This window comes from Coregonus lavaretus (assembly GCF_964263955.1).
Source record: "Coregonus lavaretus genome assembly, contig: HAP1_SCAFFOLD_931, whole genome shotgun sequence".
In the NCBI taxonomy this organism is placed as follows: domain Eukaryota; kingdom Metazoa; phylum Chordata; class Actinopteri; order Salmoniformes; family Salmonidae; genus Coregonus; species Coregonus lavaretus.
The window spans coordinates 42397-59674 of NW_028157567.1; the positions used below are offsets into that span (position 1 = coordinate 42397).

The 17278-nt window shown below is 41.4% G+C and overlaps 1 protein-coding gene across 1 annotated transcript; it reads left to right on the top strand.

Annotated features, from left to right (window-relative positions):
* The first annotated feature begins 5699 nt into the window (after positions 1 to 5699).
* LOC311125245 (molecular chaperone MKKS-like) lies at positions 5700 to 15675 on the top strand. Its single transcript, XM_084199297.1, has 6 exons — positions 5700 to 6767; positions 6969 to 7173; positions 7426 to 7613; positions 9840 to 9950; positions 11159 to 11448; positions 14354 to 15675. The coding sequence occupies exons 1-6, from the start codon at positions 5964 to 5966 to the stop codon at positions 14517 to 14519; spliced, it is 1764 nt and encodes a 587-aa protein (XP_084055423.1). The 5' UTR covers positions 5700 to 5963; the 3' UTR covers positions 14520 to 15675.
* The last annotated feature ends 1603 nt before the right edge of the window (positions 15676 to 17278 follow it).

Genomic DNA, 17278 nt, shown 5'->3' on the forward strand with positions numbered 1-17278 from the left:
GCTAGTTGAGAGAATGCCAAGTGTGCAAAGCTGTCATCAAGGCAAAGGGTGGCTATTTGAAGAATCTCAAATATAACATATATTTTGATTTGTTTAACACTTTTATGGTTACTACATGATTCCAACATAGTTTTGATGTCTTCACTATTATTCTACAATGTAGAAAATAGTAAAAATAAAGAAAAATCCTTGAATGAGTAGGTGTGTCCAAACTTTTGACTGGTACTGTGTGTGTGTGTGTGTGTGAGAAATGATCAGTCTATACGTTTAATGGTAGGTTTATTTGAACAGTGAGAAACAGAATAACAACAACAAAATCCAGAAAAATGCATGTCAAAAATTGTATAAATTGATTTGCATTTTAATGAGGGAAATAAGTACTTGACCCCCTCTCAATCAGACAGATTTCTGGCTCCCAGGTGACTTTTATACAGGTAACGAGCTGAGATTAGGAGCACACTCTTAAAGGGAGTGCTCCTAATCTCAGCTTGTTACCTATATAAAAGACACCTGTCCACAGAAGCAATCAATCAGAAAATCCAAACTCTCCACCATGGCCAAGACCAAAGAGCTCTCCAAGGATGTCAGGGACAAGATTGTAGACCTACACAAGGCTAGAATGGGCTACAAGACCATAGCCAAGCAGCTTGGTGAGAAGGTGACAACAGTTGGTGCGATTATTCGCAAATGGAAGAACCACAAAATAACTGTCAATCTCCCTCAGCCTGGGGCTCCATGCAAGATCTCAACTCGTGGAGTTGCAATGATCATGAGAACGGTGAGGAATCAGCTCAGAACTACACGGGAGGATCTTGTCAATGATCTCAAGGCAGCTGGGACCATAGTCACCAAGATAACAATTGGTAACACACTACGCCGTGAAGGACTGAAATCCTGCAGCGCCCGCAAGGTCCCCCTGCTCAAGAAAGCACATATACAGGCCCGTCTGAAGTTTGCCAATTAACATCTGAATGATTCAGAGGAGAACTGGGTGAAAGTGTTCTTTGGCATCAACTCAACTCGCCGTGTTTGGAGGAGGAGGAATGCTGCCTATGACCCCAAGAACACCATCCCCACCGTCAAACATGGAGGTGGAAACATTATGCTTTGGGGGTGTTTTTCTGCTAAGAGGACAGGACAACTTCACCGCATCAAAGGGACGATGGACGGGGCCATGTACCGTCAAATCTTGGGTGAGAACCTTCTTCCCTCAGCCAGGTCATTGAAAATGGGTCGTGGATGGGTATTCCAGCATGACAATGACCCAAAACACACGGCCAAGGAAACAAAGGAGTGGCTCAAGAAGAAGCAGATTAAGGTCCTGGAGTGGCCTAGCCAGTCTCCAGACCTTAGTCCCATAGAAAATCTGTGGAGGGAGCTGAAGGTTTGAGTTGCCAAACGTCAGCCTCGAAACCGTAATGACTTGGAGAAGATCTGCAAAGAGGAGTGGGACAAAATCCCTCCTGAGATGTTTGCAAACCTGGTGGCCAACTACAAGAAACGTCTGACCTCTGTGATTGCCAACAAGGGTTTTGCCACCAAGTACTAAGTCATGTTTTGCAGAGGGGTCAAATACTTATTTCCCTCATTAAAATGCAAATGAATTTATAACATTTTTGACATGCATTTTTCTGGATTTTTTTGTTGTTATTCTGTCTCTCACTGTTCAAATAAACCTATAATTAAAATTATAGACTGATCATGTCTTTGTCAGTGGGCAAATGTACAAAATCAGCAGGGGATCAAATACTTTTTTCCCCTCACTGTATATATATACACACAGTGGGGAGAACAAGTATTTGATACACTGCCGATTTTGCAGGTTTTCCTACTTACAAAGCATGTAGAGGTCTGCAATTTTGATCATAGGTAGACTTCAACTGTGAGAGACAGAATCTAAAACAAAAATCCAGAAAATCTAATTGTATGATTTTTAAGTAATTAATTTGCATTTTATTGCATGACATAAGTATTTGATCACCTACCAACCAATAAGAATTCCGGCTCTCACAGACCTGTTAGTTTTTCTTTAAGAAGCCCTCCTGTTCTCCACTCGTTACCTGTATAAAAGACACCTGTCCACACACTCAATCAAACAGACTCCAACCTCTCCACAATGGCCAAGACCAGAGAGCTGTGTAAGGACGTCAGGGATAAAATTGTAGACCTGCACAAGGCTGGGATGGGCTACAGGACAATAGGCAAGCAGCTTGGTGAGAAGGCAACAACTGTTGGCGCAATTATTAGAAAATGGAAGAAGTTCAAGATGACGGTCAATCACCCTCGGTCTGGGGCTCCATGCAAGATCTCACCTCGTGGGGCATCAATGATCATGAGGAAGGTGAGGGATCAGCCCAGATCTACACGGCAGGACCTGATCAATGACCTGAAGAGAGCTGGGACCACAGTCTCAAAGAAAACCATTAGTAACACACTATGCCATCATGGATTAAAATCCTGCAGCGCACGCAAGGTCCCCCTGCTCAAGCCAGCGCATGTCCAGGCCCGTCTGAAGTTTGCCAATGACCATCTGGATGATCCAGAGGAGGAATGGGAGAAGGTCATGTGGTCTGATGAGACAAAAATATAGCTTTTGGTCTAAACTCCACTCGCCGTGTTTGGAGGAAGAAGAAGGATGAGTACAACCCCAAGAACACCATCCCAACCGTGAAGCATGGAGGTGGAAACATCATTCTTTGGGGATGCTTTTCTGCAAAGGGGACAGGACGACTGCACCGTATTGAGGGGAGGATGGATGGGGCCATGTATCGCGAGATCTTGGCCAACAACCTCCTTCCCTCAGTAAGAGCATTGAAGATGTGGTCCTCTGTAGCTCAGCTGGTAGAGCACGGCGCTTGTAACGCCAAGGTAGTGGGTTCGATCCCCGGGACCACCCATACACAAAAAAAAAATGTATGCACGCATGACTGTAAGTCGCTTTGGATAAAAGCGTCTGCTAAATGGCATATTATTATATTATAAGATGGGTTGTGGCTGGGTCTTCCAGCATGACAACGACCCGAAACACACAGCCAGGGCAACTAAGGAGTGGCTCCGTAAGAAGCATCTCAAGGTCCTGGAGTGGCCTAGTCAGTCTCCAGACCTGAACCCAATAGAAAATCTTTGGAGGGAGCTGAAAGTCCGTATTGCCCAGCGACAGCCCCGAAACCTGAAGGATCTGGAGAAGGTCTGTATGGAGGAGTGGGCCAAAATCCCTGCTGCAGTGTGTGCAAACCTGGTCAAGACCTACAGGAAACGTATGATCTCTGTAATTGCAAACAAAGGTTTCTGTACCAAATATTAAGTTCTGCTTTTCTGATGCATCAAATACTTATGTCATGCAATATAATGCAAATTAATTACTTAAAAATCATACAATGTGATTTTCTGGATTTTTGTTTTAGATTCCGTCTCTCACAGTTGAAGTGTACCTATGATAAAAATTACAGACCTCTAAATGCTTTGTAAGTAGGAAGACCTACAAAATCGGCAGTGTATCAAATACTTGTTCTCCCCACTGTATATTCAGTGTATTTATTTTTTGTGTCACTATTTTTATTTTTAACTGTGTATTGTTAGAAAATAACCCATAAGTAAGCATTTCACTGTTAGCCTACACCTGTTGTCTACAAAGCATGTGACAAATACAATTTTATTTTATTTGTTGTGCACTGAAGTCCACAAGCGAAGGGAAAGAGGAGGAGAGCATGTAGGAAGGAATTATACAACGAGCAAGTGATGAGGCTGTACGTGGCTGCTATTAAAAGTGAACTGTGTGATCAGGAGTGTATTCATTCCGCCAATTCTGTTGCAAAATGTTTCCTAAACGGAAGCAAACGCAACGAAATGGTGAGGGACATACCTGAATTTGTCCAATAGAAACTCTCGTTTTAGTTGCAAAAAGGAATGTTTTCGCAACTGTTTGGACTAATGATTACACCCCAGATCAGCTAGATGCAGGGAAGAGTGTGCAAGGTGGTATTGAATGTGTCACTGTCTGCCACCTTGATTACTCCAACTTGTCTCTCGACCTGTGCACCTACATTATAAACTTTCATTTGTAGGCTAGGTTGTAGCAGCCTTTTGATGGGTATAGGGCAAATTCAAGTATCATGTTGCAGCCTAAACCCATCGATGTTACATTGAGCTGGGTGAATGGAATATGAATGACAGTCATCCAATATGCTATAATAGAAATAAAGCCATACTCATTTATTCATTTTTATCGTCCTCCCTAATCTTGAACGGCACCAACCGCCACTGCTTAGTAGTTGCCAAAGTTCTGGAGCATGTCTTTAACCATTTTAAAATGTCAACTTCAATGGAGTAGGGATGTCCCAAGGATCCCGAATTACAAAGACCACATCCGATCATCGAATGCATCAAACATTACAGAATAAACTAGCTTATTATCAGTTACCCCAAGACAAAGATATAACAGTCAGATGAAAAAAACAACTTTAGTCCACCTGTTTATGGTGTTGGGCAGGGCTGCCCAAACCTCTTCCTGGAGATATACCATCCTGTGGGTTTTCAGTCCAACTCTAATTTAAAACACACCTGATTCTACTTATTAGCTGCTCAACAAGACCTTAACTAGCTGAATCAGATATGTTAAATTAGGGTTGGACTGAAAACCTACAGGACAGTAGATCTCCAGGAAGAGGGTTGGGTCAGCCCTGGTGTAGGGTGTTCAGGGTCTTTCCACTTACCTTGACAACAAACTTGTGAGGAGACATTCTTGTTGCGGTAGCTAGCTGTGGCTAATTGTAGTAACGTTAACTACGACCTGAAACAAACATTTAATGTTCTTTAGATTTGCCACCATATGCCTTCATAAAGATGACAATGGTTTATGTGACCTGGTGGAGAAATCACTAAGTAGCCTAACTGTGGTTTTTGCTTGAGTCACAATAGCTAGCATTCATTAGATATCCAGCTATGGAATAACGGATAGTAATTGCAATACTTATTTTAACAGAGTAATAACTTACTGTAGTTGCGTTTGGGGCTAACGTTAGCTACAAAACTTTGCTTGCTGAACATAACATACAAGCTAAACTAGTTAACGTTAGGTAGCTTGTAAGACGTGTTTGTTGAATTTACCGTAGCTTGCAAGCAAGAAACCGACTGTTATGCAATCCTCGGACTTCAGGACGAGCTGTAACGTTAGCTAATTCCTCTAGCTACTTTAATTGAATACCTGCATATCAACTCATTTTCCGTCACTAGTTACCACAGCCACAAAGTAAAAATGGGCTATAACGTAAAAATTAAAACAAAGGTTAGGGTTAGGCATACGGTTAGCATTGTGGTTAGGGTTAGGTTTAAAATCAGATTAGAAAAATATTAATTGTAGAAATAGGCAGGGTTTAGCCCTAATTATGACTTTGTGGCTGTGGTAACTAGTAACGACCATTTTCCGCCGAATGTTTTGAAAATGTATCACGTGACTTTTAGGACCCCATAGCGGGTCTAAGCTGTCATGGAAATGGTTTGGCTGTCCAAGAGAAGCCTGTGTTTCTCATCAAATAACCTCCAGGAAAATACACATTTCACCATTGACAACTAATAGAATAATTCATACACTATTATAATACACATTTCACCGAGTATAGGTACAGTCATTTCTGAGTAATAGGATTTAATCAACGTAATATATTGTATTGTAATCAGGCATTTTTCAATATACCTGAAACAGTCAAAGACAGTAACGCACTGTTGCTGTTTCGCAGCTCTAAAATGTGAGTTAAAGACAAAAGTCCAAGGCTATATGTAGCAATACCAAAGGGTGGGGTAAACATTTGTAATCGAGCAAAATCACACCCGAATTGATCAGAATGTGTGCTATTATAGTAGCTAGCTAACGCTGGCTAGCTATGCAACAATTAAGTTTTCATTTGGATGGCTTCTCGTCTTGTGTCTTCAGCTCCAATGATTTGTGCATGAAATAATAAATAACTATGTCTCGAGTTACCAAGAAAGCGTCGTCTGTGTGTACAGACAGCCCACTGAGCATGAGTGAAGTCTGTCGGAAGATGACACTGATGAGGCAGATCCTCACCTCTTGTTTCGGACCCAATGGTAGACTGAAGCAAGTCCATAACAACGTTGGCGGACACGTCCTGACCACATCCACCTCTACATCCCTACTTCAAGCTGTCTCCTCATCGGAGCCATTACTCAAACTCATAACTGCCTCCATCCTAAATCACCTGTCTCGGTTCAGTGACTGTGGTCTGTACACTGGCATCCTCTGTCTTTCCCTCATTGACCATGTTCAGAAGTCTGGCTTGAGACCAAGTGTTGCGATCAAAATCAACAAACAACTATTGGGGGTTTGCACCAGTTTCCTCAACCAGGAGGACTGTGGCTGTAAAGTGAATGTCGATTTCAACAGCTGCCAGACCTTGGTGACACTAGCCAGGAGTGTAATCTCTAGCAAACCTGCTTGTGTGTTGACTGAGAGAGAGCAACAGCATATCAGCACGTTGGCTGTCCATGCCTTTCTACTGACTGTCCCCTGTGGTGACACCCGGGGCTCCCCAGACAGAGTCCGTCTCGGTAGGACTGTGACCGTCTCCAGCGAGGGACACTTTGTGCTAGACTCTGCCGTGTTTCCAGGTCTGCTGGTGAATGCCCCAGACATGCAGCTTCACCCCACAGACTCGGAGAGAACCAGACGGGGGCCCGGTCCCTTCCGACTGGCCCTGTTCACGGTGTCTCTCTCAGGGGATCTATCTGAGCTCGGAGTGGAGACCCTGGAGGTAATGGTATACCTTACCTTTGCCACTAAATGCAATCTTTTAGTGTCCCCAAAACATAAATGTACATATTGTCAAGGATTTTATTCAAAAACGCGTTTTAACTTGAATGTTTTCTTTGTCTGTTTATATCAATGCAATATCCATGCATTTTCAATGTCTATGACTGCCACGTGGGTGTTATTAAACACTTGGTCTTGAAAGGTGCACCGTGGAGCCCCTGACCCAGAAGAGCTGATCCTGGATCAGTTACTGAGGCTGGGCGAGCAGGCCGTTACGGACCAGGTGGAGGTGTTTATGTGTCAGAGAGTGATACACCCTGTACTGCAGCATTACCTCCGGAGGCACGGGGTCCTGGTCATAGAGAGACTCGGCATTGCAGTCATCGAGCCCATTGTTCAAATGACAGGTAATGTAATAAACTGTAGTTGTCGGTAATGCTTTTACCCAGCATAGATATATTTTTGTATTTTGTAGTAGGTAGGTTCATGTTGAGAATAGAATACATTTAGGGGCCTATTTTCTATTTTGTGATAATACGGGTATATGTATGTATATATAATATGGGTTTTATACAGCGCTTTTAATGGACCTAAAGACGCTAAATATAATCCAACTAGATTCAAGAAAGCACCGGTTTTCATCTCTCCTTCTGTTCCAGGTGCTCAAGCAGTGGCTTTGTACCAGACCCCTATCCCTCCTGAGGCCTATGGCCAGGTGAAAGGCTGCTGTGTCAGGACCATTGGATCCAGAGAGATGCTGCACCTCCTTCCCCCTCAGGAACCAGCACCAGCTGTCTGCACTATGGTCCTCTTCCACAGGAACGAGACCATGCTCAACGAACTGAAGGTAGACTAGGCTGAGCCTATTCTGTTCTATGTGTAACGGAGATAAGAACGTGAAGTAAGCTCGCTCCACAGCTAGCTTGAAATGTTGCCAACGGTGCTATGGAATTGGAGGCGGGCTGACCCTGGTTTAAGCCCAGTCAGAGGGTTGTTCAGGGAGGCAGCGCTAAGCTAGCCCCCTTTACATATGCTCAATGAACTGAAGGTAGGAACACTGACACCCATCTTTTCAGATAGTATTCAATACCAATCCATCTGGCTTAGTAACAACAGTCAAGTAACAACAGTCAAGTAACAACAGTCAAGTAACAACAGTCAAGTAACAACAGGCAAGTAACAACAGTCAAGTAACTACAGTCATGTAACAACAGTCATGTAACAACAGTCATGTAACAACAGGCATGTAACAACAGGCAAGTAACTACAGTCAAGTAACAACAGTCAAGTAACAACAGTCAAGTAACAACAGTCAAGTAACAACAGGCAAGTAACAACAGTCAAGTAACTACAGTCAAGTAACAACAGTCATGTAACAACAGTCAAGTAACAACAGTCATGTAACAACAGTCATGTAACAACAGGCATGTAACAACAGGCATGTAACAACAGGCAAGTAACTACAGTCAAGTAACAACAGTCAAGTAACAACAGTCAAGTAACAACAGTCAAGTAACAACAGGCAAGTAACAACAGTCAAGTAACTACAGTCAAGTAACAACAGTCATGTAACAACAGTCAAGTAACAACAGTCATGTAACAACAGTCATGTAACAACAGGCATGTAACAACAGGCAAGTAACTACAGTCAAGTAACAACAGGCAAGTAACAACAGTCAAGTAACAACAGTCAAGTAACAACAGGCAAGTAACAACAGTCAAGTAACTACAGTCAAGTAACAACAGTCATGTAACAACAGTCAAGTAACAACAGTCAAGTAACAATAGTCAAGTAACAACAGTCAAGTAACAACAGTCAAGTAACAACAGTCAAGTAACAACAGGCAAGTAACAACAGGCAAGTAACTACAGTCAAGTAACAACAGTCAAGTAACAACAGTCAAGTAACAACAGTCAAGTAACAACAGTCAAGTAACAACAGTCAAGTAACTACAGTCAAGTAACAACAGGCAAGTAACAACAGGCAAGTAACTGCAGTCAAGTAACAACAGTCAAGTAACAACAGTCAAGTAACAACAGTCATGTAACAACAGTCAAGTAACAACAGTCAAGTAACAACAGGCAAGTAACAACAGTCAAGTAACTACAGTCAAGTAACAACAGTCAAGTAACAACAGTCAAGTAACAACAGTCAAGTAACAACAGGCAAGTAACAACAGTCAAGTAACTACAGTCAAGTAACAACAGTCATGTAACAACAGTCAAGTAACAACAGTCATGTAACAACAGTCATGTAACAACAGGCATGTAACAACAGGCAAGTAACTACAGTCAAGTAACAACAGGCAAGTAACAACAGTCAAGTAACAACAGTCAAGTAACAACAGGCAAGTAACAACAGTCAAGTAACTACAGTCAAGTAACAACAGTCATGTAACAACAGTCAAGTAACAATAGTCAAGTAACAACAGTCAAGTAACAACAGTCAAGTAACAACAGTCAAGTAACAACAGGCAAGTAACAACAGGCAAGTAACTACAGTCAAGTAACAACAGTCAAGTAACAACAGTCAAGTAACAACAGTCAAGTAACAACAGTCAAGTAACAACAGTCAAGTAACTACAGTCAAGTAACAACAGGCAAGTAACAACAGGCAAGTAACTGCAGTCAAGTAACAACAGTCAAGTAACAACAGTCAAGTAACAACAGTCATGTAACAACAGTCAAGTAACTACAGTCAAGTAACTACAGTCAAGTAACTACAGGAAAGTAACAACAGTCAAGTAACAACAGTCAAGTAACTACAGTCATGTAACAACAGTCAAGTAACAACAGGAAAGTAACAACAGTCAAGTAACAACAGTCAAGTAACAACAGGCAAGTAACTACAGTCAAGTAACAACAGGCAAGTAACTACAGTCAAGTAACTACAGTCATGTAACAACAGTCATGTAACAACAGTCATGTATAGCCTACCTATACTCTGAATGTATTCCAGGCCTTTGCTGTCTTAGAAGTGTAATCTAGTTCCTCACATGTTTTAGATAATGTTAGAATGTTGATTTAGGTTTTTCTTGGAGGCAATGATCTGTCTGTGTCTGTGATGTTCCAGACTGCCTGTCAGAGGGCAGAGCATGTGTTGAGGCTGACCCTGAGAGACCCAGTCGCTCTGCTGGGAGGAGGTTGCACTGAGACACACCTGGCAGCCTACGTCCGTAACAAGGTCTGTACCACAATCACATCTCACATAACACTATACCTGGCAGCCTACGTCCGTAACAAGATCTGTACCACAATCACATCTCTCATAACACTATACCTGGCAGCCTACGTCCGTAACAAGATCTGTAGGACACCATTCTTCCATCTTATAGCTTAGCACGTGTGACACATAAGCCTTTATAAATGCATCAGTGTTATTAACACCCATAAGGTCGACGTCTGCGCCCCTGCGGCAATCTAATTAGCATAATACAAATATCCCCATACAAATGTGTCAATTTAAGTTGGATAATTTTATTTTTTCATTCGATGGGTCTCAATCCACCGCCGATGTAACACTTCCGCATCTGCGGTGGAAAGTGACAGAGCTGGAGCGATTATTTGTCAGACCATGAGACGTCCAGAAAATCAGTCTTCTCACAAAATCGTCTGTAGCGTCCGAACGGTTCGGCCTCCAAACTATCATGACCCCTCTATGGAGAGATGAGACTCTCACCAACACCACGGTCGTCTTGGGACGCGTCTGAAGTCCGTACAGCCGATCTGCCAACGCCTGTCTGTAGCGTCCGAACAGTTTGAGAAACACACTAATATGTGTAAAGGTGAGACTCTCACCAACACGTACGTATCGGTGGTTGTTGTGCTCTTGGACGTCCACAGGCCTCACAAGACCCGTCTGAAGGTCCCCCGGTACCAGATGAAAAGATTAATGGAAGTCTATATGGAGACTGTTTAGTGCCAAAAATAAGGGGTTAAATACATGTAAACGTGCAGGTATTCAGACCCCTTGACTTTTTCCACATTTTGTTAGATACTTCAAGGGGTCTTAAAATTCAAAATCAACTAGCTAAATTATCCTTGGTATGACCCTCTTAAAACAATTCCATATAGCTTATTAGAACCCCCCCCCCCCCGTTAACCAATAAGGTTTAGAACATTGTAATTACATACTGCTCGATAACACTGATCCAGAAATACTCATATTTATGACTGATTTCATGTTGGTCCTCTGTAGCTCAGTTGGTAGAGCATGGCGCTTACAACGTCAAGGGTTCAATTCCCGCTGGGGCTACGCACTGAAAAATACATTCACGAATGATTAAGTCGCTTTGGATAAAAGGGTCTGCTAAATGTCATATATAGTAATATTATTATTATATTACGTTCGCTGATTTTGAGTGATTGAAATCTAACGTTATCCAATCACAGGGCACTACTGAAGCAGCGGAGGCAGCGTTATCCCTGGGAGTCTCCCGGTCTCAGTACCTACTGGGACTGAACGGGTTCTGCTCCTCCCTGGAGACTGTAGCCCTGGCCCTGGAGCACGATGGAGGAACCAGCCTCGTAGACCAGACCCACGCCCACCACTGGTCTGTGCCCCAGGGAGAGGGCCTCCAGTGGGGCGATGGAGGTGAGGTGCCAGCCTCCTGTGGCTGTGGCCTGGTGGAGAGGAGGGCCAGGCCTGGGCTGGAGCTGGAGTGGACCCCCCTCAACACCAGGTACCCACCGTAGATCCGTTAATATGTCAATGTTGGGCATTGTATGTTATTGTGTGTGATGTATGTTATTGTATGTGGTGTATGTTATTGTATGTGGTGTATGTTATTGTATGTGATGTATGTTATTGTGTGTGATGTATGTTATTGTGTGTGATGTATGTTATTGTGTGTGGTGTATCTTATTGTGTGTGATGTATGTTATTGTGTGTGATGTATGTTATTGTGTGTGATGTATGTTATTGTGTGTGATGTATGTTATTGTATGTGGTGTATGTTATTGTATGTGATGTATGTTATTGTGTGTGATGTATGTTATTGTGTGTGATGTATGTGATGTATGTTATTGTGTGTGATGTATGTTATTGTGTGTGATGTATGTTATTGTGTGTGGTGTATGTTATTGTATGTGGTGTATGTTATTGTGTGTGATGTATGTTATTGTGTGTGGTGTATGTTATTGTATGTGGTGTATGTTATTGTATGTGATGTATGTTATTGTGTGTGATGTATGTTATTGTGTGTGATGTATGTGATGTATGTTATTGTGTGTGATGTATGTTATTGTGTGTGATGTATGTTATTGTGTGTGGTGTATGTTATTGTATGTGGTGTATGTTATTGTGTGTGATGTATGTTATTGTGTGTGGTGTATGTTATTGTATGTGGTGTATGTTATTGTGTGTGGTGTATGTTATTGTGTGTGATGTATGTTATTGTGTGTGATGTATGTTATTGTGTGTGATGTATGTTATTGTATGTGATGTATGTTATTGTGTGTGATGTATGTTATTGTGTGTGTTGTATGTTATTGTATGTGGTGTATGTTATTGTATGTGATGTATGTTATTGTGTGTGATGTATGTTATTGTGTGTGATGTATGTTATTGTGTGTGATGTATGTTATTGTGTGTGATGTATGTTATTGTGTGTGATGTATGTTATTGTGTGTGATGTATGTTATTGTGTGTGATGTATGTTATTGTGTGTGGTGTATGTTATTGTGTGTGGTGTATGTTATTGTGTGTGATGTATGTTATTGTGTGTGATGTATGTTATTGTGTGTGATGTATGTTATTGTGTGTGATGTATGTTATTGTGTGTGATGTATGTTATTGTGTGTGATGTATGTTATTGTGTGTGATGTATGTTATTGTGTGTGGTGTATGTTATTGTATGTGGTGTATGTTATTGTGTGTGATGTATGTTATTGTGTGTGATGTATGTTATTGTGTGTGATGTATGTTATTGTGTGTGATGTATGTTATTGTGTGTGATGTATGTTATTGTGTGTGATGTATGTTATTGTGTGTGATGTATGTTATTGTGTGTGATGTATGTGGTGTATGTTATTGTGTGTGATGTATGTTATTGTGTGTGGTGTATGTTATTGTGTGTGATGTATGTTATTGTGTGTGATGTATGTTATTGTGTGTGGTGTATGTTATTGTATGTGTTGTATGTTATTGTATGTGATGTATCTTATTGTGTGTGATGTATGTTATTGTGTGTGATGTATGTTATTGTGTGTGATGTATGTTATTGTGTGTGATGTATGTTATTGTGTGTGATGTATGTTATTGTGTGTGATGTATGTGGTGTATGTTATTGTGTGTGATGTATGTTATTGTGTGTGATGTATGTTATTGTGTGTGATGTATGTTATTGTGTGTGATGTATGTGGTGTATGTTATTGTGTGTGATGTATGTTATTGTGTGTGATGTATGTTATTGTGTGTGATGTATGTTATTGTGTGTGATGTATGTTATTGTGTGTGATGTATGTTATTGTGTGTGTTGTATGTTATTGTGTGTGATGTATGTTATTGTGTGTGATGTATGTTATTGTGTGTGGTGTATGTTATTGTATGTGGTGTATGTTATTGTGTGTGATGTATGTTATTGTGTGTGGTGTATGTTATTGTGTGTGATGTATGTTATTGTGTGTGATGTATGTTATTGTGTGTGATGTATGTTATTGTGTGTGATGTATGTTATTGTGTGTGATGTATGTTATTGTGTGTGATGTATGTTATTGTGTGTGTTGTATGTTATTGTGTGTGATGTATGTTATTGTGTGTGATGTATGTTATTGTGTGTGATGTATGTTATTGTGTGTGGTGTATGTTATTGTATGTGGTGTATGTTATTGTGTGTGATGTATGTTATTGTGTGTGGTGTATGTTATTGTGTGTGATGTATGTTATTGTGTGTGATGTATGTTATTGTGTGTGATGTATGTTATTGTGTGTGGTGTATGTTATTGTATGTGGTGTATGTTATTGTGTGTGATGTATGTTATTGTGTGTGGTGTATGTTATTGTGTGTGGTGTATGTTATTGTGTGTGATGTATGTTATTGTGTGTGATGTATGTTATTGTGTGTGATGTATGTTATTGTGTGTGATGTATGTTATTGTATGTGGTGTATGTTATTGTGTGTGATGTATGTTATTGTGTGTGATGTATGTGGTGTATGTTATTGTGTGTGATGTATGTTATTGTGTGTGATGTATGTTATTGTGTGTGATGTATGTTATTGTATGTGGTGTATGTTATTGTGTGTGATGTATGTTATTGTGTGTGGTGTATGTTATTGTATGTGATGTATCAAATCAAATCAAATCAAATGTTATTTGCCACATGCGCCGAATACAACAGGTGTAGACATTACCGTGAAATGCTTACTTACAAGCCCTTAACCAACAATGCATTTATTTTTTCATAAAAAAAGTAAAATAAAACGACAACAACAAAAAAGTGTTGAGAAAAAAAGAGCAGAAGTAAAATAAAATAACAGTAGGGAGGCTATATATACAGGGGGGTACCGGTGCAGTATATAGAAGAGGATGTGTGCATGTCCTCTTGTGTTATCTTGTGACTGAATAAACAAACTTTATGTTCACCAGGTACCCTTTTCGTCCTGTCCCCCTGGTTGTGGATAAGGACACTGCCCCTACCCCACAGCTCAGGGTGCTGGACTCCTTCACAGCCAAACTCAATGCTCTGCAGGTTGCCGTGGAAATGGCTAATCTGGTACTGGACATTAGATACGTCATCCAAGATGTCAACTGACACCGACCTCTCTCTCTCTCAATTCAATTGAAAGGGGCTTTATTGGCATGGAATGTGTTTACGTTGAAACAAACAAAACAATGACAATCAGCCTTTGACAGTAAACACACAACTTTCAAGAGAATAACAGCGTTTCAAATATGATATTACTAGTTACTAGTTACTAGTATAACATTTAAAATGTTACATAAGCTAGGTGTTTTGACAATGAATATAGTAGAATGTACGAATGACGGGGGGGGGGGGGGTGGATATGCAGATAAATATAGGTTATATTACACTGGTGTTTCTGACCCACTGGTTGACCTTCTCTTGTGGCAGCAGGTCAACACATGTTGCTGCTGTCTTCTCTTGCGATCCAGGTCTGCCAACGGCGGCCTCTCTCAATAGCAAGGCTATGCTCACTGAGTCTATACATAGTCAAAGATTTCCTTCAGTTTGGGTCAGTCACAGTGGTCAGGTATTCTGCCACTGTGTACTCTCTGTTTAGGGCCAAATAGCGTTCTATTTTGCTCTGTTTTTTTTTGTTAATTATTTCCAATGTGTCAAGTAATTCTCTTTTTGTTTTCTCATGATTTGGTTGGGTCTAATTGTGTTGCTGTCCTGGGGCTCTGTGGGATCTGTTTGGGTTTGTGAACAGAGCCCAGGACCAGCACCAGCTGGCTGAGTCTAATTTTATGTTCATTTTGATGGCGTAGAAGGCCCTTCTTGCCTTGTCTCTCAGATCATTCATAGCCTTGTGGAAGTTACCTGTGGTGCTGATGTTTAGGCTGAGGTACTCTATGTGTATTTCTTTGTGGGCAACGGTGTCTAGATAGAATTAATGTTCGCTCTCTCAATATAATTATTTATTGAGGTCAGTATTTCAGCATATAAAACTGGAGCCTGCTGTTTTGCAGTACTTCACTTTCAACACTAGATGTTAGCATTTTCTATCTGTTGTCATACCTAGATTAGAACGTTCTATGACTGTAAGTCGCTTTGGATAAAAGCGTCTGCTAAATGGCATATTATTATTATATTATTAGTTACGTCTTTTATAGGTCAAAACATTTGCTGGTATATTTCAGAGTTGCATATCAACGTTTAAATATGTTCACATCACGACAAGAAAACCACCGTTGTTGATGAAAAATAAACATGTTATTTCCTGGTCTTCTGTCTCCCATCCTTTTCCCTGCTATCATTCCGGTGTAGTTTGACAACCCAGAGAGCTGCACTGGGTGTGTTTTACTGAGAAAGACACAAACTGGTTGTACTTAACTTGTAGGGATGTTCTACACTACATTGCCAAAAGTATGTGGACATCCCTTCAAATGAGTGGATTTGGATATTTCAGCCACACCCATTGCTGACATAGACAAACATTGGCAGTGGGGATGGCCTTACTGAAGAGCTCAGTGACTTTCAAGGTGGCACTGTCATAGGATGCCACCTTTCCAACAAGTCAGTTCGTCAAATTTCTGCCCTGCTAGAGCTGCCCTGGTCAACTGTAATTGCTGTTATTGGGATGTGGAAATGTCTAGGAGCAACAGCTGCTCAGCCCCGAAGTGGTCGGCCACACAAGCTCACAGAACGGGACCGCCGAGTGCTGAAGCGTGTAGAGCATCAAAATCGTCTGTCCTCGGTTGCAACACTCCAAACTGCTTCTGGAAGCAACGTCAGCACAAGAACTGTTTGTCTGGAGCTTCATGAAATGGGTTTCCATAGCCGCACACAAGCCTAAGATCACCATGCGCAATGCCAAGCGTCGGCCGGAGTGGTGTAAAGCTCACCGCCATTGGACTCTGGAGCAGTGGAAACGCGTTCTCTGAAGTGATGAATCACGCTTCACCATCTGGCAGTCCGATGAACGAATCAGGGTTTGTCGGATGCCAGGAGAACTCTACCTGCCCCAATGCACAGTGCCAACTGTAATGTTTGGTGGAGGAGGAATAATGGTCTGGGGCTGTTTTTCATGGTTCAGGCTCCTTAGTTCCAGTGAAGGGAAATCTAAACGCTACAGCATACAATGACATTCTAGATTATTCTGTGCTTCCAACTTTGTGGCAACAGTTTGGGGAAAGCCCTTTCCTGTTTCAGCATGACAATGCCCCCGTGCACAAAGCGAGGTCCATACTGAAATGGTTTGTCGAGATCGATGTGGAAGAACATAACTGGCCTGCACAGAGCCCTGACCTCAACCCCATCTAACACCTTTGGGATTCATTGGAACGCTGACTGCGAGCCAGGCCTAATCGCCCTACATCAGTGCCCGAACCTCACTAATGCTCTTGTGGCTGAATGGAAGCAAGTCCCCGCAGCAATGTTCCAACATCTAGTGGGAAGCCTTCCCAGAAGAGTGGAGGCTGTTATAGCAGCAAAGGGGGGACCAACTCCATATTAATGGCCATGATTTTGTAATGAGATTTTTGACGAGCAGGTGTCCACATACTTTTGGTCATGTAGCGTATATTTAGCTATGCTGGTTGTGTTTACAGTTGTAATCAATGAGCCAAACATACTGTATACTGTGGTGCTATGATTAACAATGATGATTGAAGGGAATACTTCTAGAAGAATTGGAAGGATTCTACTGGAACATGTTCATTAAAGATATGGCTGTATTGCAATAAATTAGGTGCAGTTTTGCTCTGGTATAAAAACAATTAAAAAAGGTAAAATATGAAAGTGCCTATGAAGTAGATCTCTACTGGCTATATGCAGACATCTTCAGTGAGGGAAAAAAGTATTTGATCCCCTGCTGATTTGTAAAGTGC

What these genes read in the sequence shown, in the direction of transcription:
- LOC311125245 (XM_084199297.1), top strand. Translation starts at nt 5,964, where the DNA reads ATGTCTCGAGTTACCAAGAAAGCGTCGTCTGTGTGTACAGACAGCCCA. An exon ending in GCCCATTGTTCAAATGACAG is followed by an intron (nt 7,174 to 7,425) that starts GTAATGTAATAA and finishes CTTCTGTTCCAG; the next exon opens with GTGCTCAAGCAGTGGCTTTG. An exon ending in CCATGCTCAACGAACTGAAG is followed by an intron (nt 7,614 to 9,839) that starts GTAGACTAGGCT and finishes GTGATGTTCCAG; the next exon opens with ACTGCCTGTCAGAGGGCAGA.